At 37.1% G+C, this 24,094-nt stretch overlaps 1 protein-coding gene across 4 annotated transcripts in view; it reads left to right on the top strand.

The window, feature by feature from the left end:
• The window catches only part of Sap47 (Synapse-associated protein 47kD), a 52,773-nt gene that overhangs the window by 19,516 nt on the left and 9,163 nt on the right, over positions 1–24,094 (top strand). For 2 of the 4 annotated variants that reach the window (XM_071589548.1, XM_071589539.1), the window contains exons 5-8: positions 10,682–10,840; positions 12,266–12,405; positions 16,250–16,392; positions 19,265–19,462. In XM_071589548.1, coding sequence (XP_071445649.1) covers positions 10,682–10,840; positions 12,266–12,405; positions 16,250–16,392; positions 19,265–19,462 — 640 coding nt within the window. The remainder of the gene's footprint in view (positions 1–10,681; positions 10,841–12,265; positions 12,406–16,249; positions 16,393–19,264; positions 19,463–24,094) is intronic. The other 2 variants (XM_071589556.1, XM_071589563.1) reach the window with 1 other exon arrangement.

Genomic DNA, 24,094 nt, shown 5'->3' with positions numbered 1-24,094 from the left:
CGACATAATATCTTCTGTAACGGTCTTTTAACATCCCAACTCTCGATATCTTGTCAATCCACATTTTTTTCTGTTTTCGCCGAGCATACTTCTCTCTTCTCACGTCATAATTGTATTTAAAACTTCTTAAAATTTCTTCACCAGCCACAGATTTTATGCCTTTCAAACCAGAAATATGCGGACGCTTCAATTAGGGAGAGGTGCGCCTCCTCGTCAGATTTACGCTCGAAACTGCTATCTATGTGTATACATTTGCGTTGGTAGAGGTGTTTTTTTCCGTAGGAAATGTGGACTAAGAATGGAAAGTCACGTTTCGATAAGGGTCTTATAGTGTGCGGTCGCACGCAAGGAGACGGAGTAGGGCAAAAATTCGATCAAGGTGTGAGATGCGGGATTGATTGCATATAGTGTGGCGTTTGAAAAAGGGATAACACTCCGATTTCGAAGAGTTCGACGCACAGCAAACACCAGCGAAATCCCTACGTACTCCTGCGCATGGAAGGGCCGATAGCCGGTTTTTCGGTTGAAAATATTGATTCGGATATGAAAAACAGAAGAAAAAACTGTTGGGGGTCGGGGAGGGGGTAAAAAAAGCAAGGTTTATCTCAACTCTTACGGGGGTTGTAAGAGTGTAACATATGCGAGAAGGCTCGAAGAAACGCGAATACGACTTTACGTAGTATATGATCGGACCATAAAAGGTGAAGCGACCCTCACCATACAATTCTCAACACTTATTGCGTAAATGTAAAGGCGAAGGGGTTTTGCTTGCTCGCGGAACATTACCATCGTCCGTCGGGCCTTTTCACGTCTTCGGCCCCCGGTTCGGCAGGGGCATACAAATACTGCGCAGAGGTTCGGGGTAGTCTTCATTGCTCAGAATGGAATACGTAGGTAACGTTAGTTAAGTTAGTGGATGCAGGGCGGGGTACCTCATCACCTGACGTCGTGCAAGTTGATAGAACTTTGTCAAATGTCGCCGTCTTCTAATAAACTTTAAAATGCACGCATGGGTGATGATTGATTTCTTGTACCTGACTGGAAAGCAAGCCGCGATGGTGACGTGTGTGGGAGACAAGAGATGTCTCCTTGAACCGATATATGAGAGCCGATTTGTTTCGTTTGAGGAGTGAGTGGGTATTTGTATGTTTGATATATGTGTGTCGTCTATTTAAATATGTAGGTTAATTGATCCTGTGGGTTCGAATCTAACATCAGAATTTATTCCTGTGTTTTGTTATTTATTTGTTTTATATTACTTCGTCTACCCTTCTCCTTAATCTTATTGCCTATCTCAGTCGCTTTGCTTCGCGGGAGGCTAACGAAATCTTCTCTTGCGGTGGGAATTAATAAAAGTAGTTTACATACCTTGCAGAGATTGCATGGTTTAAAGAGTTAAATTATGACGAAATATATAGCTATTTGTAAGTTGGAACGAAAAGTTAAGACTTATGCTGCAGAAGCAGATTAAGCGGAAATGTATTTCTCAAAAGAATGCGGGGCAGTGAAATTATATACGTAACCTCGCAAGGACATCAAGCGCGTTATGATGTATTATTTTTGCTTGGTGTATCCGCTTAACCCTAGCTATGCTGTTTTCGTGGTTTTGCAAATTTTTGGGAAACCGCTGACGATATAGGGAGACGAGATGGTTCGCTTGCAAAGCGGTCTCAAGGATCGAAGAGATTGGTTCCAAAGTAAATTTTAAGAAGAATAATAATGTAATTTTTTTTCCGTTTGCCTGCTTTGATATCAAATATAATTATACTGCTAGCAGCAGATCATAAATACTCATCGCTTTCTCGAGAAGTGTTCTCCAATGACGTGAGATATCCCTGCATTTGTCTTCCCAAATGTCACCCTCCTTGCGTGATTATCCTGAAAATATCTGTTTTCTGCTGACACCGAGAAACCATGGTCATTTACCTGTTGCCAACCGCATGTTAAGTTTTTATCGAATGAGATACCATAACCTGACAAAAAGCATATGCTCTCCCCTGTGTAGTTATTTTTGTGCGTTCTTACCTGACCTCTTTTGTTTGCCTTGATCTCTTTTGATACGATTTGTGTGCCGCAACTCATAGGTCCCCTCCTGATGCTTATTGCCATATTTTGTGCGAGAAAATATTGTTTCAGGTTTTATCGATTGCCACTAGACTTTTAAGCTCTTCAATTTTTCACTCTCTCCGGACTCGGGCCTCCTCCCTTCGCGGAATCATTCGGTAGGCGAGCGCGTGCAAATAGTGGCCGATAATGCGTCATAAGGTCCACGGACGTAAAAGTACTCTCGGCGCGGGGCCATTTTGGCGATTTCAGGACTCCATATTTTTTGCTCGATGACCGTAACTGATTTTTCACCTTTAAATAATAGATTTCCCTGCAGCGTTCCCAGTTTTTCAACCTTAGGCCCATAATGCGCATTGCTCCCGATTATTAAATGTTTATTATTATCTGATTCAAAGTAAAATTCGCAATTTCCTCGTTCGGTGGAATCCCTAGTAAAGTTTTTTCCGAAACAAAGTTTTAAGTGTTAGTTTTTATAAACGGCTATTTAAAATATCACTGTGTTTCGTACCGATGTTGCGAATTTTTTGTGTGATCAGGGAAGGAGGAGATAACCCTCGCCTGGAAAAATGTTGTTTTGAAGGTGGGACTAAACTGCGTATTAATGGCTGGGTGGTTAAGGCTTGCTATCGTACGCTAATTGTCAGTGGGTTTTTTCGTACTCCTCGAAGCGTGTTCCAAAATGTTGGCCCCAATAGGGTTTTCAGGCAGCCATGACCTCGAGTCCGTAAACGGAATGCGTGCTATTAAGATAGCTCGACATGCGCGGGGTTTCTTCAGAACATCTCTCTCAAGGTTTATGATTGTATTACTCCACGCGCATACAACTTTTCTTCGGAAGTTGTTCGATGTTATTGGCCACGTTGGGAGAAACGGTTTCGATCCGAGTCGAGGTGGAGGAGGGGGCGGGGGGGGGGGAGTACATGGCGTGGATGAGAGTCCGCGTCATAAAAGGACGCAGGCGAGGTTCATACTGAATTGGAAACTCCGTAATCCGGCATTTTTCGGAAAGTATTGTTCCCGGTTGTCAAGTGCCTCCGCGGGTTACTGTTTAAATGAAAGGCCACTCTCCCATCTCTTTCGAGAAGTTGTGGCCCTCAAGATCTGCTTGTTTTTTGCTTCACGTTTCATAAATGTGAGCGATGAATGCCCCTGTAAAATATAATTTACTATTGTTAATCAGTACCTTCATGCTATTTATTATTGCTAATTAGTTAAGTCTACCATATAAGGTAGGATTTTGGATGAACACTCGAACTAACCGCTGCTGCAACTCTAAACCTCAGCCAACAAAGACGCAACGTGACACCCTGCACTACCAATAAACCCTTATTTATTTCCCTCCCTTAGTTCCCTCCAACATGTCTATTTTCTTCCCTGCCTAACATCCTCCCCTCTTATCAAAACCCTCCGTCTCTAATCAAAATACTTTGCATTCCCATTTTTTCGCTCTGTCGCGTTGTTTGATGTTGCATAAAAATGTACTCTCTTACTTTTCTAGATTTATGTACTCGAGATCTAAGCGTTCGCAGATGTAAATTTGTTCTCCGTTGACTACAGCGAAGGTAACCATCACAGCGTCTATTTTAATTTCTTTTGCCCTTAAAATCCTATCTTTGACCGGTAGATTACTGCTGATAGTTTCCAGCAATCGGGAATAGAACCCAGCCATTGCTTTTGTCACTTAATCTCTTGCAAAAAGTGTTGCCTTTTGCGATTGTCGAGCCATTAGCTATTCGAGTTTATTATTGTTTCGTGACAGTGTAGCATAATTATTATAAGCTTGTTGTACCATGTTTTTAATTTTCCAAAATATATACAATTCTGTGTTTGTCTCTATTTTCAATGCGTTTAATTCCCTTTCCTTTTTATAAATGTTACGAAAAGTCATGCAGAGAAACATTCCTTCTTTTTCCATTTGAAATAAGTTTGTGTTTCGGTTCTGCTTCCCCCTCTGGATACACCCAGCGTCCCTCCCCCGCGAATGACAATGGTTTCCGAAGGTGTCTTCGGAGAACTCCGGAAATGGCCATTTTTGATGAATTCACTCCACAGTACACGGAGACACCTTCATTTCGTAAATCACCAGCGCGTTCAATGTTGCAAACCTAAGAAGGAAATTACGATGTTTATGAGCACAAAATTTGATTATACGGCAAGGTCCCGAGGAAATTTAATGTCCTTAGCGTCGAAGTGCCAATGCCGAAAGAAAGTGTTTACGAGTGGGGTGTAAGAAAAATTGTATTAATATTTTGCCCTCTACATTAGTTGCCAGCAATTTTTCCAGTAGGATTACAGATCCTCTGCTTTCTCATTACTTTTTCGGTACGTGTATTTTGATATTCCGCAGCTAGCTTGTTGACGCTTATAAGTTAATTACACCTTTAAAGGGACAAATATTTCCTATCAGTTTTTTTCTTTTCAGGCGCCTGCTCATGACTATTTATTAGTGCAAAATGAATTTGTGCGACGTATAAATATATTTCAATTTAATTACATTTCATCGCCTTCTTCCGAAAGCATTCGTGTGTCTAAGCAATGTGAAGGCACAGATATTGTGAATGTTAGAGAGCAATAAGTTTAATTATTGCATGTTCATATGCTTGAGCGCTTGCTGTGTAAGCAGGCTAATTTTGGCGATGCGGACATCACCCATCAGATTTCAATTTCTTCAACGCATATAATAACAATTCAAAATGTGAGTCCGTAACTCAACCCTCGCGGACATGCCCTCCGTGGCCACGCGCACCCCACTGAGAAGCACTCGCACGGTTGGTGTTCCTCGCCACTAGAATCGTATTTTCGAGGTTTTAAAAGGATAAACGACCGTGGTTTAACACCCTGTCGCGCGTCTTCTTTTGCTTTATGGGCGTAGTATCGTTGGGGAATCTGAAGTCGGATCCCTTGCCCTAGCGACAGAATCGAGGATGAACCCGTGTGGAGAGGGATCTATACGTGGAGCTCTTTTTTTCGGGTTACAGAGGTTATCGTAACGAAAGAGCGATTCACCCCCTCCCCTCCCCCTTTCCCCACTTCTGATTCCTCTTCGAGTTCGTTCGTTAGTATTTTCCAATGGGTGGACTGTGGATTCTCTTATTTTCTGTCATCGATTGTAGTTTTTTTTTTCTTTTGCCGCGAGTGTACGGCCACGCTTTTGTTTTCCAGCGAATAAACTCACTCCGACAGTTTTCGAATTAATCCCGCGTGACATGACTGATGAGGAATTTTGGAGCTGGCCAACGGAGGGAAATTGGATCTTAATCTTTATGAATTATATCCGTCTCCTTCATCGATATTACGATAATTTCGTCTCCCTTTCCTCTCCATGCATCCCGAGAAACGTTTCTTATGCCTTTACTGTCATGGCGATGAAATATTCAACCGCTGGTGCTCACCTTGTATCAAAAACATTAATTATTTCGTTTGTTTGCCTTCCTGTTACGATCGTGATCCTATTTGTATCACAGAGATGTCCCTTTTGAAGCTCCTGCAATTCATATCTGTAGACCTGTTCACTCTTTGGCATTTTTAGCGACTGATAATTTTATATTTCTTGTCTAATAGTCGTAATAGTCTCGGAACGTAGTGGTGGATATTTTTGATACTTGAATGATAATAGCCTTTGCTCGCCGACAATCCCCACCTATCGCCGCCGTGCTTTCAGTTGGGTTTTTTCCGGGAATTTCCATAAAAAACATAAATTAGCCTAGGTCCGGTAGTATTCACTCGAGAATGGTCACCCAATGTGTCATTAGACGAAACCTTGTATCATTGTCTTTTAGCTAATGTGATGCAAGGCCTTAACGATTCGCCAGAGTATTCGAAACGATCACCTTTTATTTTGAAGATTGGTTCGCTAGTGCTTGTCAAAGTTGGGTCCTGTTGTCGGATTGATGGTGGCCTGCAGGTTGAGTAACGGATGTGATTAACGAGGACCGCCCGACCTTATTCTCACTGGAATTGTATTCGGGTAGCTGTCAGGGCGAGGCTTGGTTTACGAAGCACAATTAGGGGGGAATTGTTTCATAGCAGTTCACGCGACCTTTATTCGAGGGTTAGGGTTTCAGTTTCTGCCTAAAATTGTTGAGGTTTCAGCCTCCGTTTTTAAATTTTTTCGTTCCACTTCGCTGTGATCCCGGAGCAAAGAGCTCTCTGGATTCGGCTCTGTTGCGTGCAGCCGTAACGAGAATTTTATTATTTGCTCCCCCTGCATCGATTCCCACCTCGGGCGGGTTCTTTTGTGAATGAAGGAAGTGCGCTTCTTAAGGAGGAGATTCGATGATTTAAGATCCTCAGTCCGTCATATTCAAGTGCTCGTGTCCGATGATGAGAATGGATCCGTGGCTTCTTATCTCAAGATCCTGGGCTCCATTCTTGGGTTTGCATATGTTCCCCAATGTTAAGCCGCCAAACTATTTCGTTGGTTTGTGTTGTCGGATATAAATGCACTGGTTTGAGGGCACGATAACTGATTTAATCCAAGAGTTTTTAAATGTGTTATTTACCTCGTCAGTTGGGTTATTCCGGTAGTTAATGGTCTCACCGGTCAACCTGAAAGTCTTGCGTGATTTGGTGTCCTGCGATGGATTTTTTTTCTTTACCGAATGGCGATGGGATATTACCTCAGACGTCTGTTTGCATTAAATCCGGTTACAGTTGCCTCCACGTGTTCTCCATCAAGTCTTGTTTCTTCTGTGGCTACGTGATTGAATCAGAGGTTTCACCGATCCCCATCATTTCGTCGTGGTTTAAAGGATTTTTGTTTTCTCTATTATATTCGATTTTTGAGTTCGCTATCGATTTTTGTTGTTTTCGAGAATAGAATCGACATTATTCAAGCTCTTTTATGAACATGAATGGGGATCGATCCGATTATTTCATTGAGCACTTACCCTTTTGCGGTCATGCATTTTCGTCAATCCTCCAGGGAAATGAATTTTACGAATACTATATGTTAGCAAAGACAGTATCCGCTTCCATTGTTCTCATTGCGTTGCTTCTCATTTCATCTTGTTAGTATGTATTATGTTTTTTCGACAATCAGGAGATGCAGTTTCGGGAATCTGGCCCGAATCCTGAGTTCGTTATAGTGTTGACGTTTTCCATGTTGTAAAAAGTATGTACCGTTTCATGACATGGGGCACCACCAGTCGGATTAGACGTGCATTTTTTCCATGGTTACAGATCGTTAGATATTTTCATTCAAAACCGGGAAGTTTTTTATCGATGCGAGTCTCCAGGGGGCTGCTTTAATTTAACAATCGAACAATTCGGCGTATGAAGTACTCATGGTGCGTCATTTTCATCTTAAGTCTTCAGTTATTCCTTAGTCAGTGAGTTGAATGCGGCGAATGATGGTCGCTCATGTCTGAAAAATTCACATTACGCGAGTAATGCTCTGCCAAAATTATTGTACGACAATGGAAAAAATTAAATAGAACGTTCTTAGTTTTCCCAAATCCCTAGTGCTTATGCTCCCTTCCATCGATTATAAAAATAAATTAAGTGCAGGAATGTAATTGGTAGAGTGTAAATGCCAGTTGCGCTTATTTCGCAGAAAGATGAGTAATGTGCGTGGTCCATATGTTGATCTGGTCATCGGCATGGGGATAAATGAGAGAAGGAACTCTACCTCAACCAACATTTTTGACACGCCCAAGGCGTTTAAATACGATATAAATACCCTCGCTTGCGTTGATGGCGTTGAATATATATATTACTCTTCCGTTAAATATGCGAAGAGTCGTAAATTGCATAGGAGATGGCAACGAGTCAATATTATACACATCTGCTTGGCTACCACAACGTCCTCATATGAAAACTTGACATTATTACGAACCACCAGCCTCTCATGCTTTGTACTCGTGCATATTGTTTCTGTGATATTTACTTTTCCTTCTTTCGATTAAGTTATGGATCGGACAGGAGTGTATCTCATTTTAAAGCATGAACCACCCCCACCAAGGGTGAAACAAGTGACCGCCCTGCTCCCCTTAGGTTCAATTTTTCGACCTGGCATGTTAAACTGAATCAAATCTGATTGACGGTATTGAAAGTGTGCTTGTCGATCCGGTCGGATCACGTATGTATCAATAAAATTAAAACCTCCACGAAGGGAAGCCTGAAACCATGAACAGTTTAAAGCGTATCGCAAGTGCTTACCAGACTCTAAAACGCCACAGATTATTTGAATGTCCCTTAAAACGGCATTCAGTATTTAAAAAAATGACGGGATCGCCAGAAAAAATTTCCGATTCAAACTATCGAATATATAGTAAGACTCCCGATTCTTGTGATATCCTAAAGGTGAAACAAACAGTGAAACCTTCGCAGAATTGAAAAAAATTGGCTCATAATTGGCCTAAGGATATTTCAAACTGTCGTCCTCGTAATAAATGCAGCTCGCCTTGGTATTTCCGTTTTCGCACCACGTGATGCGCCGTCGTGCCTGGTTGTACTGAGTCGGGGCAAAGGGTGCCCGGCCAAGGTGCATGCGTCGTACCCTCGCAGTCGACGGTCCCGTCGATTGTGATTGGAGGGTGAGTGTAATCAACCCCAGCTCCTGCCATCCGGTGACGTGAGCGCCACCGATGAGGAATTACTGGCTAGGGGAGGATAGAGGGAGGGGGGCATGAATCGCATTGTGCTCGGGATTCTGATTTTTTTTACGTGGTTGCGGATCGACATATATTGTAGAATCGACCGTCAAGGGAGCTCATAGGGCAGGGCGGAAGGTCATCTTAAGGACTTCTCTAGACAAAAGTATTCATTCGCATGACGATCACGATATGTGCGTGAGCGTTGCGGGTTGCACATTCGCCGCGCAGATACGATATTTTCGCATTCCCATCACTTCCATCTTTGAATAAGTTGCGCGGGGTTCGATTATTTTAATGCGACCCTAGTCCATAGTACTATGGTAAAATGTTAATTGAAATTTGATTTGAAGTAAACCACTTTTGGAACCCGATCACAAACGGAAAATGTTCATAGGATTTTTAAAATTACAGAAGAAAGCTCTATGCTTATTTTAAAGGCTTTTTAAGCAGTCAATAAATGTTAATTATGATTAAAATAGTTTCCTGATGATCTTAATAGGATGATAAGAATGGTTAAGCTGCCTTCTTATCTATTTCCCTTAGTTGTATTTATGCATAACAAATACTTAAGTTTCCATTTTATACCATATAAAAGCATTGGCTGGAGTATCACTGCAGTATGGCTTTGTCGCAAGGGGCGTTCCTAATGGTGCGACACAAAGGGTATCGGGGAAAGTCAGAGATACTACACCGAGTCTTACCCAAACAATCGTTTATTATACAAAATACAGTTGAAATGCACCATTTACAAAGTTATACGCAATTTATGGATGGCTAGACCCTCAGTACACCAACGCGCGTCCGTCAGGAAGGGGGTATGGCAGGGCGGACGCAGTCACGACACGCATAACCTGGGCAGAGCCCTCGTCCAAAGTTGAGTCAGAAAATAGGACACGCTGTCGCGACAAGCGCAACATAGCCGAAGCATCGTGCCCTACCGGTCACCACCAGATAACCTACTGACCCTTACCTGGGAAAGGGTGTAGGCAGGTTGGACGCGGTCACGACGAACGTAACCTGGGCGGAGCCCTCGTCCAAGATGAGTCAAGAATAGGACACGCTGTCGCGACAAGCGCAACACTGCCGAAGCTTCGTGCCCTACCGGTCACCGCCAGATAACCACTGACTGCTTTTCGCCCCGCGATCAGGGCTTTTATACCCAACTTAGGAGCATTGTTGTTGGTCACGTGGGAGTTTTGGGGAAAAACCCTGGGGAGGAATACTATTGTTGTTGATCGCTTGGAAACATTGTCGTTGGTTGCTTGGGAGTTTTGGGGAAAACCAGGGAGGAATACTATTGTTGTACACCTGCAACAGTGCGTCGTTGATTGCTTGGGGTGGGTAGTCGGAGGAGCCAGGAAGGGAGAACCATGTCGCATACTTGCGACAGCTTCATAATTTAATGTTTAACAAGGTAAATGCAATGCATTTCTCAAACTCTTGTATTAATTCACCAATTTTTCTATCTTCAGAGAAAATTTACAAAATTGTAATTATATAAACAAATTGATTACTCAGATAAATGCCATGTGATTTTTTTAACTTAGAATCTTTTAAGTACTTGTAAACTTTATGTGAGACATGCTGTCAAGATAATTTTTCTATATCTAGGTTTGCAATGGTGAATTTTTCTAACTTCCATGTGCTGTTTCTGCCATTTTCAGGATGTGAAAATACCCTCTTGAGATTCTAATGTACAGTGTGATGGTAATCATAAGAACCATACTATAAGTTCCATTTCTAAGGTCTCATTCAACTTTCTTAGCCATATTCATGGGGAGCAAAGGTAAAATTGACCTTAATTAGTCAACATGACTCTTGGTAGGGACCCAAAATTTCTTTGTTTCGATAAAATATCTGCATCCAGGGAAAAGACACGCATCTTCTAAGTCAAAGTAAATCATACTGTAGAGAAACTTTAGTCTTTGGAGTAGTAGGGAAATTTAGTCCTCTAATTATCTCAGCAAAAACTGTTCACATTGGATCCTGAAGCATGATTTATCTTGAATTGTTTCCAGAGCATCCTTGGTGAGTTCAACCGAGAGCAGGAAGCATTTATCAAGGAAAAGCAGCGTGCTGGTGGGGGAGAAGGAATATCAGATGGCACAACCCCAGCCCCATGGGTTGGATACCCCAATGAAGAGGCCCTCAAGGAGCAAATACTCTCCTTATCCACAGTGAGTGTTTCTTATCAGCCATTTGCTGGCCATCCATGAATTTTGTTCCTCTTCACTCTTGCCTATTCCTACTCCTGCTGATTGAAATAACAAAAATGAATGCATTGTTTAATCACCAGCTGGGTGAGTTGACCTCCTTCAGGGTATTAAGTTTATTGGCCTTGATAATCATCCTGTTTTTTATGCATACCAGGTTGGTTGCCTTAAGTGACTGCGTATTTTTCCATTATCTTCACTTATTGGATATTCAATGGGCAATCTTTAAATGAAGGAAAAGAAAGAGCGGGACTAAATATGTATAGGGAATTATAGCATTTAATTACTGGAAAGATTGTGAGAGTTCTTTCAGGTTATCCTCTACCTCTATAGCATTGAAAAAACTCGCAATATGATGTTTAAAAGTTGGATGTCACAGGGGTGACATGCACAAGAAAAGAAAATATGGAACGTGCAAAAAGAGAGACTAGGATGAGTATAGAATTTTTGGTGGCTTGGCCAATGTGTGTGTCATACTTATGCCATCCCACTATTACATATGGTGTCATCACACTTCAGCATTCTTTAAGGAGAGTAAGAGTATATGTGTGTATATGTATAGCAAAAAATGGAAGTTACCTCAAATGTAGTTGTCAAAATTGTATGAAATGGAGACCAGTTTTCTGAGGATACTCAATATTATTTCCTGTCAGAGGAACATCCATGTATTATATTTGGAAACATGAGAATATTTAGAAATTCTCATGCAATGCTAGTGTGTGTTTGAGTTGGTGAATGCTTAGCTAATATTAATGTGCCAATATTGGAAAGAACAAATATATGTGGGTCATCAGCAGCAGTTGTGGGTCAAATTGCTGTCTCTTAGCTACCCTTGCCCTCCTTGATAAGCCTTTTCATTTCTTCATACCTTCATATTTGCATCACCCACTATGTTTTGTTTCTTTCAATCCACTATGCAATCCATTATTTATCTGTAAGAGGCTATTATATCTTGGCATGTACATTTCCAAAAAGCTTTTATCATCTTCTTTGTGATTTAACACTTTTTAACTGTTAATGTTTCTTCAAACTTCTTTTTTCTCCTGCTCTTCATGGGAATACTGTATTGGTAATCAATCTAAACATTTAAGCTGATAATGACTTAATTTTCCCTGTTTTACTTATCGAGTTTAACTCATAAACTCATATATTGCTTGATCAACTGGATAAAAATTGTATTTCTTTACCTTAAGAATTTTTTTAAAATGATTAATTTGAAAAAATAATATTGGAATATTTTTCCCAATTTATGACATGTACAGGTTTTGGGTTCTTCCTCATTTCAGTAGTAACAAATGCCATGTTTAGCTTGCTTTTTTTTCATTTAAGGAATGGAATTGTGATTATTTCAATGACTCTGATAACATATTGTTATTAAAATTATTTTAGGACCGACGAAATTTTGTACGAAGTCCTCCAGCAGGTGTAGAATTTCAGTTTGACTTGGAGTCCTTCATGCCTGTGGCTCAAGCTACACTTGCTCAAGATCCAAACCTCCAACAAATGCGTTTTGAGCTTGTTCCAAAAGTGTAAGTAACCAGCAATTATTTTAATATAATATTAGTGTTAATTGAAGTTGCAGGAGCTTCGAAGAAAATATTAATATTCTTCCTATGCTACTGCAAATAATTAATTTTTTTATCAAAATTTATTTGCATCTGGAAATTATTTTTCTGTGTTCTTTGAAGGTATGCAATTCATATTATTTAGCAAATTTAGTTTCATCTAAAGAATATCTGCATTAAAATGGCTTTAACATCTAGATTTTGTGCATGACAATATTAAGTTTTAAGGATTTTGTTTTTTTAATGAAACGTATCACAAAACTAATGTTATGAGGGTAAAAAGAAACTTAACATTTCCACAATAAAGTTAATAAAATAAAAACTAATGTTGTCTGAGAAATGGTCTAATACAAGAGAGAAGGATAACAGGGAAAGCAGTCGTATGTCTTAAAAAGTAGGTACAGTGCATTTAAAGGCACGCATAGCTAGAAAAAGAAATGAGACATGCTGACCAATCACACTTAAGCTCATGGAGGAAGCAGGCCGATTTATTTGATTTATGGGGTAATGGGAAACTAAATGATGAATATTGAAAGGTGTTTTTAATAAAATTAGTCATTTCTATACATTGTTCTAGTATATTACAGGGAAGTTTTATATGGAATACATTATATCCTCCGTGTTATAAATTTTTAGAATCGGATACAATGCGGAAGTTACTGAATTGATAAAAAATTGCCTTGTGTCCAGGTAATAGTTGATATTTACTTTGAGGATTTGTGCTACACAAAATTGCTGTTGCACTGGCTATTTCTGATAACTTTTTGGATGCAGTATGCCTTGAATTGAAGAATGAAATTTCTTAAATGAATGTTTACATTAAATTCAATACTATAGAGTTGTATGAACACATATAATGGAAATAATGGGGAATAAATGAAAGTTTGAATAATGGAAGAAATGTTGTCGGATCAGCAATATGATATATCTTAAAAATTGGTTAGTCCAATCACATTACAATTAATTTTCAATGCACAGTCTCTGCATTTGGATTTGCACAGATAAAATGCACAGCTCTGTATTTTATCGTGACCAAAATAACATCTCAGGTCGCTTGAATTTCCCTTTTCTGGGCTATCTAATCTGTCTGACTCAGGTGGCTGACTGACTAAAGTTAAAAGCAGACCAAAGGAATCAGGCATGAATTAATTCATATAATGGCAGTTGTCCTGAATTTTGTCTAGGTGAGCACGTGGTAATCCATTGGATTCATATTCTGGCCTCGGTTTTCAATCTACAATATGCTCATTGCTCTTTTTGGTAAGATATTCCTATTTGTGATTTACCAAAAAAAACCTTTGTTTCTATCTGTTACCATGATATAATTATTAATGGAAGTAAAAGTATAAATTATAAACAGTAAATTGTGGGTGTAAACAAGTTATAGATAAATCTTTGGTTTTCATAATACATAATTTCTCGAATCACTGTATTCATAGTATAATACAGAGAAAATATATTCCTTTGAAGTATGAAATAAAAAAACAATCTTAAAGGGTTTATTTCTTGATATGGAAAATATTTATAATTCATACTAAAGGAAATCAGTATTATTGCTCTTAGATGATAAATGATAGGTATGGTGTTAATGGATACAGAAATTTGCTATGTATATCTGCATATTATTCTGTTACAGTTTTCCATCAGAAATGTATTATTATGGAGAATGTTGGAATGAAGGAGCTACATCAAGTCTTATAATATAACATATAATTTTTAAAATGGATAATATATCCCTTTAGTGAAAGCATAATGAAAACATTTCCTTGCAAAAGAGAACATGATTAAATGATGAACTTAAGTGTGTTTATGGGGAGAGTTCAATTTGTTTTGGTGACTAGTGTACTGATTTGCCATCCCAAGGGTCTAGGTCTGAATCCTGGCAGTGGCAGAATTTTTCATAGGCATCCAAATCCCTACTTTGGTGCTGAGTGGAGAGCACTTGAAGTTGAGGGCTCTATCCTTCAGATGGGAAGGTTAATCATGAACCTCTTGGTGCTTTTCGTTAAAAGTAGGCCAGTGCCAAAGCTGGGTTTCTCTTCACCCTTCTTCCATTTCCTGAACATCCCACTCATACAGTTTGCCCACCTTGTCCTTGAAATGATGAAAATTACCTAGGGAGTCACTTGCCTTCCGTATTAACTACTGGTGCTTTTCTACTTCATGCCTTACCACATGAGAGTCATAAATTGCTGGCACACTTTACACAAGCATATGTACTACTCTGTCCAATAAATATGTGAACTGAGGCCGTAAAATCTGTATTTTGCAAAAATTAGTCTAAATTGATTTTTTCCCCTTCCAAGTACTCTCCATTCGTTGCTATGCACTTATTCCATCTTCTTTTCCACTGTTTAAAGTCCCCTTGGAAGTCCTCGGCAGTTAGGCTATTTAGTTTTCTCGTCGCTTCGTGCTTTATTGTGTCCACATCTTCCCAGTTATGTCCCGTCATCACATTGGTGTATTTTGGGAATAGGAAAAAGTTGCAGGGGGGAGATCTGGCAAATAAAGAGGACGGTCAGGGATGGTGATTGAATTTTTTCCAGAAACTGGCGAACAATCAATGCTAAATGTGCAGGTGTGTTATCATGATGAAGGATCCATCCATCATGTTCGGTTAAAATAGTCTGCATTGTTGATATTCCTAAGTGCAGTTCATCAGCTATCATGTGGGCAGTTTTTCGACGATCAATAAGGACAAGGGACCGCTCACAATCAATGTTGTAATCTACACAGCCAGTTGATGGTTGTTCAGGCCTTGCATCATCTTGTTGGCCATATTTAAAATGCTTAATTCACTTGAAAACTGATGTTGTCTTCAGAGCATTATCACCGTAAACAGCTGTCAATATTTCAGTAATTTCTTGATAACTTTAACCGCACTTCCCCAAAATGTTGAGTCATTGCTCTGTGATTTCGTCAATTTCCATTTTTGACTAACAAAACAATGACAACAGAAACTAACATAACTGGCACCATACACACAGCTCGACTATCCGCCAAGCACAGATGGCTCATTGGGTCTCAGGCAACTGGCGCCGCTAGTAGGCTATAGTCGCCGCCAGATTGCACCAGTTCTCACATTTTGCACAGACTACGTATATATGATTTAGTTCTGTTAATGGATAAACAATACTATTTTTGCCATGAATTGAATTATCTCTTCAAACAAGTGTAAGACATTCAAAGGAAGGACCCAAGGGGCTGTGACTAACTCCATAATAGTGTGGATTTATGGAGTCAAAAGCACTGCGTAGATAACACACAATGCCAACTAAATGCACCAGTGGGCCCAAATCTTCCTGGTCAGCCTACCTCTGGCAATTATCAATTAGTGACTAGAAATCATGCCACTTTGGGGAGAATCAGGAAAGGAACCATATTTTGGATAATTTTGGCTTTTTTTGGGCAGGGGCATGCGTAACATGTCCAAATACCCTGGTTTCGGTAAATTGCAAGACACATTTACCGAGCTCTAGCCTCTTCTCTACAAAGGCATGGCCCCGTTTTCAAGGGCCACTCCTTTCCCTAATATGCAAGAATTTCATTTGTGTATTCCTGTTGTAATCATGAAATTGTGAATTCACAGGTTCATTTATTGTTCATTACAGTGTTTATGAAATGTTTTATTTTGTTTGTTACAAAATGAGAGATTTTCAGGTTTATTTTTACATTAGAGCATAAAATAGCCACAATACTGTTTTATACTTTATCCTAATGGTGATTAAAGAATAATAGTGCTGTCTGATGATTTTCATTTAATGTTGTCTTCTATTATAGTTCTTGGTCATGTCCTTATATTTTATAGAATAAGTGAAGAGAATTTTTGGCGTAACTACTTTTATCGAGTTGGCCTGATCAGGCAGTCCAGTGAGCTAAAGTCAATGGATGAAGAAGGAAATGCTGGTACTCTTTCTAGGGGAGCTTCAGAATCAGGTCCTGATGGTGCAGGTTAGATTCTGTTCCCTATTTATACATGTTACTTGTGTGTTTTTCTAAGTAGTGTCTCCTGTGTGGACTCCTGTTATAAATATCCTTTGATTAATGCAATATTGATGCATTCAATGCTGTACTGTTTGCAGATTTTGAATACTGCATGAGGTCAGTAGAATGAATTATATGTATGTATATTTTTTTTTAAGTATCTCATATCTGTTTGTGTCTTATCTGAGGGCTAATGTTTTTCATCCCATGGAATTCCTTGCATTTATTTAAAGGAAAAGAATACCAAGTGAAGTTCCCATTTATGAAGTATCCCCTTAATGTGCTTTGGTGCTGAGCTACAAATTATTTTTTAAATTTATGATACACAAATTATGCCCCCTTAAAAAATGTGATACTTTTTATTGATATATCTATGGATTACATATCTTAATAATAAATTGTATCCAATTTATTATTAAGATATGTAATCCATAAATTTCACACCCTTAAAAACAAAAAAAAATTATTGGTAAAAATAATTTAATATTCTTTATAGGTTTTTACTATCAGCTGCTTAATATGATACTAATTTTTCCATGAACTTTTCATTCCAGAAGTATAAAAATGGACAAAGTTATTTGTAACTTTGGTGATAAAGGAAAATATTCACGAATTTTCCCTTTTGTGCAGTTTGTTGATAAAACTTAATTTTTTTTACATGCTCCTCGATGCTATTCCCTCAATTTCATCTTTAGTAATGAGCTAATATATTTTTACTTGTGTTAGTTTTTCGTAATCATGGTAAAAATATTTTGTATGATCAATGGGAATAAGTTAAATGATGCTACATTTAATTAAACTTATTTTTGAGCTAAGAATTTCAATTTTCAATTAGTTTCTATTTTTAAGTTCCCCTCTCGAGTTAGTAACATTCCATAAGAGTAATATCTCCACACTGTTGACTAGCTGTACAATTAGGTTGCATTCTGTTTATGCTTCAATTTTTTTAATGTTAAAATTTAAAAATTGATGTGAGGACACATGTTTACTTCAGGGCCTCATCATGAGATTTCTGGGTTCTATTGACTTGGGATTAGGAACACCAAAAAGTTGCTTTCATGCACTAGCAAAAATTGGAACAAAGCTATTATACAATGGCACTCACTATTCACCCTGCACAAGATCATCATGCTCAATTAGGAAGTTAGGCCTCAAATTTATCCATTATAATTGCCAAATGTGATAATTTGCTATTCATGATGTGTAAAATGAACAGAGTGTTTATGGTATTTTGAAATGATTTGGTTACTACTTGGAAATTCCATAAATAACCCTCAGCATCTTTAATAGTCAGCCATGCTACTTTTTATTTTCATAAACAAAGATGTTTAAAGTAGTCGGGACATACAAAAATAATTACTTTAGCCAAAGAAGCATTCATAAGGAGGAGGGAATTGATATCAGGGGACTCTGTGTATGGATGTTAACTGTTTTTTTACAGCTGGAAAAATGGCTGTTGGAGCAAGATAATAAGCATAGAATGTAGACTTTAGGAATGTGAGTGTGGAGAAGGATGAAAAAGGGAAAATTGGCCAAAAGGAAAACAAATGTGAAAGTGTTAGGCATATGGGGAAAGTGAGAGGATTGTTGGTAGAAATCCAAAGGAGGCAGGAATAATAGATTCTGAAACATTTGATTGGTAATGGGATATTGAAGACAGTAATTGATAAGCAAATGTTAGGTAACCAAGGAAGGTGAAGGAAAAGATGTCACGTTGAACGGATTGAAGGAAGGAAGAAAATATGTGGAATAGAAAGGTTTATTGTAGGACCAGGTATTATGCTATGTTCATTATTTAAAGCAAAGAAATTTGTTGTTGTTCAACCTGTGTGCATCCAAAATATAACTTAAGTGGTCAAATTCCATGAATAAAAATATTTTTCTCCACAAAGGATAACCACACCATGAGATCCCTCATTAGATCAGTTTTTAGATGATTGACTTGAAGGTGTCAGATCAGTGTTCCCACATTGTTTAGCACACTCTCTAAGGCCCATCATTGATATCACACTCTACCTACCTTTCTACCTTTTTTTGGAATGTTGACAATATTCATAGCATGTAGACTGAAATATTTTGTCATCGTATACTTTTTCTAAGTATGTATCTAGGGCACTATAGTAATTTACAATTCTAAAAGAAATTCCTTCTACCCGATAGCTGAATCATTCTCTATTTTCCACAAATTATACACTGCAGTGGACAGTGTGTAATGACAAAAAATTATTCTAAGAGTGCATTAAATTTTCAGTTTCCTTTGTTTGTGTGATGGGTGAACCGCTGATTTTGGAAATAATTTTTCTTCAAGAATCATTTACTTCAATCTACCTTATATTTTAATGAAGTTGAGATTATTTTTGTCTTAGTGAATGGCATCACTGCCGTACATAAATCGTTTGTTAATAATGCTCATCTATAAATGTCTGGGCATTTATTGAGGTTTTAACATGCAAGCATGTTTCTTGCAGGTATGCTGAAGTTTAGTCAGTCGAATCTCCCCTTTTATATTGATGATTATTTATTTTAAAAATTGAAATTATTTGGTAGTTAATTACATAAATATAATTTCTTTTCATTTTTCATTTGTTGATTTTTAATGGGAATTATATGTGAAGATGGTGTTTTTTGTTCTATTTTCTTATGTATTGTTGTTTTGTTCCATTTTCTTGATGTATTTTTCTCCTTGCTCCATTTATTTTTTACTAAGCTCTGTGTTTAAGTAGACCACATCTGGTTTTATAATTTGTTTTTGTTTTATCTTTGATTCTCAAAGTTATTGATTTTGTTCATTTTTTTATTTCTTTTCATGTTTTGAATGGTGGCATATATCTCCAATTAGCCATTGAAAGTAATTTAGGGGTAGGAAATGTAGTTGTACACCATCAGCTGACACATTCAGAGTTTGTATCTGACACAATCCCTGGCCATGCGCCACATGAGATAGAGGAGGTAAGACAGAATGTGGAGAAACTTGGGTTGAGTCAAAAGAAGACCAAGGATGAGGATAAGTCCTCTGGAGTGACTGAAGGACCACATGGTGGGTGTCCATGAATTACATTGTGAGGATTCACACTAAGAGACTTTAATTTTCGCATAACCAGCTAAGTTATTTGCATTTTTAATTTGATATTTGATGCATTATGTTCTTTTATTGATATCGTTTAACTAAAAGCTGTGATAGTATAATGCTGTGACTGTAATATACATTTCAACGGTAAATAAGTGCATTTTTAACTCCATGATGCTATACCTAATTTTTATTTTTATGGAAATATGTGTTAGTTAAGTTCTCACTTGTAGTTTAAAATTATAATGCCCTTGGAACCTTTCTTATGTAATAGGTACACAAAAAATGCTCCAAGTTATCGTTTATGGCCTTATATTTAAGGAAATTAAAAACCTAAGAAAAAAGAATTTTTTTAATCTTTCAAAATGAGGGAATTGGAAGACTTAGGGAGAGATTATTTGGTATGCAGCACTCGGACTCATGTACTTGTATTTCCATAGGTGATAAGAGATTCGCTGGTTAGCCACAGGAATAGTTCTGGTAGCACTTTTATATGTTTACCAGGGTATATATGTTATATCCCCTAAAGACTTATGTTTGGCATCCATGAAATATATATTTATCATGTTGCATGCAAGAGACTGGAATCAATTGCTATTCTCTAGAAGCTATTACATTCAAATAGCAATTTGTCCATTTTGATTATACAAATTACACTTTTTATTGTAACTTTTGCAGTGTACTTTTTTAGTGTTACATAAGCCTGATGATGGGATTGTCAAGGGAGCATGAAAGGTCATATGTTTGGAAGTGTTGTGCACAGTGGGGAATGGGGACAAGGGAGCCTTCAGTATGTAAGATGATAAGAGAACATAAGGAAACAAAATGTCTTCCAGTTTTTCTGTAGAGTAAGTCTCCAACTTGCATGGTTTGTCCCAAAAATGTTCACCTAAATTTAAAACCACATAACTCGAAGCATGTTTACACCAGAACATATTCTAATGTGTTCAAATCAGCATGGTCATATTTACTGCTGGCAATTTAAAGAGAACTTTGGTGGAAATGACAAAAAGCCATTTTTGAGCCTCTGCTCAGGTAACTCAATAAGTATGATGGTTGTTCAAATTAAATGCTCATTTCATTGGTTAATATAAACTAGCAGACGAAGAATTAATGAAAAAATTTGAAGGAAATTGGAAAAAATTTATTATGGAAGTCATCCTTATGGAACATAGTAATACATTTTGGAAAAAATAATTGATAATGCATTATGTGCATAATTATTTATGCAGTTCTGCAGGAGACAGTGCCTTGCTATTGGTTTATTTTTAATGTATGTATTTGTGTTGTGACATTTGTTCAGTAGCTCCTTTTACTCAACACCAATCATTTCATAGGACAAAATAGCTTTTTTCTGCCAAGATTATCTTTGTAAAACATCCCTTGTAAAAGTCTTGTGCCTTAATACTTTCTAATGCCTTCTTTATCATGCAAAGGCATTCAACCACTTTAATAACATCTTATCTACTCACATCCAAAAAAATTTACCCGGAAACATCCATCCATGCTTGCCTCACCACACAATTTGCGCATAAAATATGGTCAACCACTCCTTGAAAGGTCTAATACTTGATGAAGTCCGATATAAAATTACTATTTTGTTGATATTTAACCCTTTCATCGGAAGCAACAAACATATCCATTATGTACTCTGGATGTCTCTCAGTCTCTCCACATGATGAATGCCTATATCTTGTTATCATAGTTTTTTTTATGTTTATATACTCCTCAATTTTCTATTCATTTCAAGCATCTATATATTCTGGGATAATAAACAGTTTAAAATTCATTGATTAGATGGTGCTAAAACATTTTCATAGCTGACAGAAGCAAAAATATTAGTAGAAGCTCATTTGCTGATTTTATAATAACCAACATAAATTTGTCTGAATAGGATACAGAATAATTTAAATTGTGTGTTATCTAAACTAGGAGTGTCAGTCTGTCATAGTTCATACCTTAAGGTATGCCAAAGGATGAATATTTAGGAAGAAAATGTCTTCTAATTAGAAGTATGCGTTGTAAAAATTTTAATCATATTTTACATTTGAGTACTTAATAGCACATTAATGTTGGATTATTTTTATGGCATTTTTTAATTAGCGATCTATTTACATTGTTTTCATATTGTTTATTAAATTTGGAAGCAAAGCTGAAAAATTGAAATTTTATTTTATTTATTTGTTATAATATATTTTTCTTATGGTTTATAAGGAGGATAACATTTTTTATTCTTTCACGTTTTCAATTTTAATAAGGATTCATGTTCATTTTGTTGATTAAAATCAGGTTTTCTACTATGCATTCTTAATTTGTTGTTTTAGTTAATTGTAATGTAAATGCTATTAAATATATTTGCTTAGCCCTATCATTCTAACTAGAGTATCTTTTATGACAGTTTCCTTTCACTCCCCCAATTTTTTAGTACAAATTGAAATTGTCATTAACATTTGGAGGAGAATTAATAACACATGGAAGGAAAATAACAACATCTACTTCATTCTAGTTAACCTTGTTCAGAATTTCTCAGTTACAAAGCTGAGCTGTGGCAAGTACTATTAAAGCTGGGATTTTACTTTCCAAGAGGTAGACAATGACGAAAATCTTAAAAGAGCAAAGTGGAATCGGAAAAAATGTAGGATACATACACTAAAATATATATCGATTTGCGGGAGGCTACAGCATTTTAGAGTCTGACATTACCCTAATCCCCCAAAATTAATTTCATATATCTTTTAATCCCTCTGATTTTTTATATAAGAGATAATTATTTTATTTACTTTAAATGAAACTATGCCCTTAGCTCTTATGAAAATAGTGCAAAATTTCATTATTATTTTTGGCTCCTGCATCCAGTATTTATTCCCAAAAATGGACGTAAATTCTGTCGAAAGTCTTGAGAGCCATTATTAATTATGTTTGCATTCCAAAGGATGTTGGTGGGAAGTTTTAAATAATGCTGTTAATTTACAAATTAGTTGCACAGCTGTAGCATAACTGGAGCTGCATTTTTGAAATAACTATAGGCATTTATTCTTTCATTTTATTAATAAGATAGAATCATCAAAGAATTTGGTCAAACTTGTGGTTTAAGGGATATCTTAGTTAAATAGACTTTGCTGACTGTGAGAGGCCAAATGTCAAAATTGAAATAAATTATACCGTTCATTTGCCATTTTTATCTGCCTCAACAATGGCTCAGCACTTTCATATTAAAAGGTGTTGGAACTAGTTTCAAAGCGAGTGGTTATAGTTTTTACTTGAGAGGAATGATCCCTTAACTTTTTAAACTATTTCATTTCATTGATGATGTTTGTGTGCTTTTATGCCCACTTGCACAGTTTTATATGTAGGCATGCAAATATGCAGCCCTTCTTTTCTGGTGTTTTTCAGTTCTCTTCTCAGATAATTTATTCATTTGTGGCGACCGATTTATTTCAAGTGTACATTCACTTTTAGCCGCATATCAATCTATTGAAATAATGCTAATGTTAAATAAACAGAAGTAATTAAAATGTGATGATGAGATCCTATTAAGTTAGTTTATTGCATCAACTACTGAAACTCTTAAGTTCCTTTGAAATATAAAGTTTGAAGCTGTTATTTGGTGTCATCCCTTAGCTAAGATGCATGGAGAGTGGCAAGTAGGATCAATCTGGAGGGAAATACACCCAAATTCTATTCTTAAAATTTCATATTCATTTAAATATTTAACCAAGCATGAATATGAATAGATATGGTGGTTAAAATCATGTTAAACCTGCTTACAAACCAACACAGCAACATTTCAGGAGGCATTCGAACAGCCAGTAAACCTCATAAAAAAATTAGCAAATAGTTTGTTAGCTTATCCATTATAACATTTCTCAAAGTACACGACTTAAGTCAGAGATATGAGGGATATGAATGTGTGGTCATGGAATTTGGCAAAACATAATGATGGTCCAGCTCGTCAGTTTTACTGTTATTTGCACATAAGGTAGTTTAGTTTTACAGAATATTTAGATGAAAATACATAATTTTTATCTTAGGTATGCCTATGTCTGTATGTGACTTAGTAAGTTTTTATAATACAATTGATTAATTTTAGAGGACTTGTATCTTTTGAGAATTGGACTCCAAATATTTGGTCAAAGTTCTAGCATAAAATGTGTTGGTATTTTGAAATTGACATAAAATAAAATTGCATATTAGGAGAAAAATCAACACTACGGTCCCATTTTATTAATTTCTACTTAGTCCATGTGATACAATGAAAAGCATTTCTATAAAAATTGTCTCTGTTCCTCTGGCTGCTTCCTTGTAATTAATTATAAGAAGGTAAACTTAAAAACAGAATTGTTTTGCATGGTGACAACTGAAGCTTAATATCAGGTGTGTAATACGGAGTTGCAATGTCTTGCCTGCAACCTTACACAAAACACAATATTATCACAAAACTTGCGAATTCATCCTGAATCTCATCTTCGTTTCCAATTGCAATGACCACTTACAAAGTGTGCATATTTCACTATTGATGCCATAAATTCAGGATAAACATATAAAATCTGCCTAAGGTAAGTCAGTGTGATGCTGCTTATGCGTTAATATAATCAAGGAAGA

Source organism: Hetaerina americana, unplaced genomic scaffold (assembly GCF_022747635.1).
Source record: "Hetaerina americana unplaced genomic scaffold, ioHetAmer1.1.p SCAF_1, whole genome shotgun sequence".
Classification (NCBI taxonomy): Eukaryota; Metazoa; Arthropoda; class Insecta; order Odonata; family Calopterygidae; genus Hetaerina; species Hetaerina americana.
Note: the sequence above shows the minus strand (reverse complement) of the source record. Positions and strands in the feature narration are given on the sequence as shown.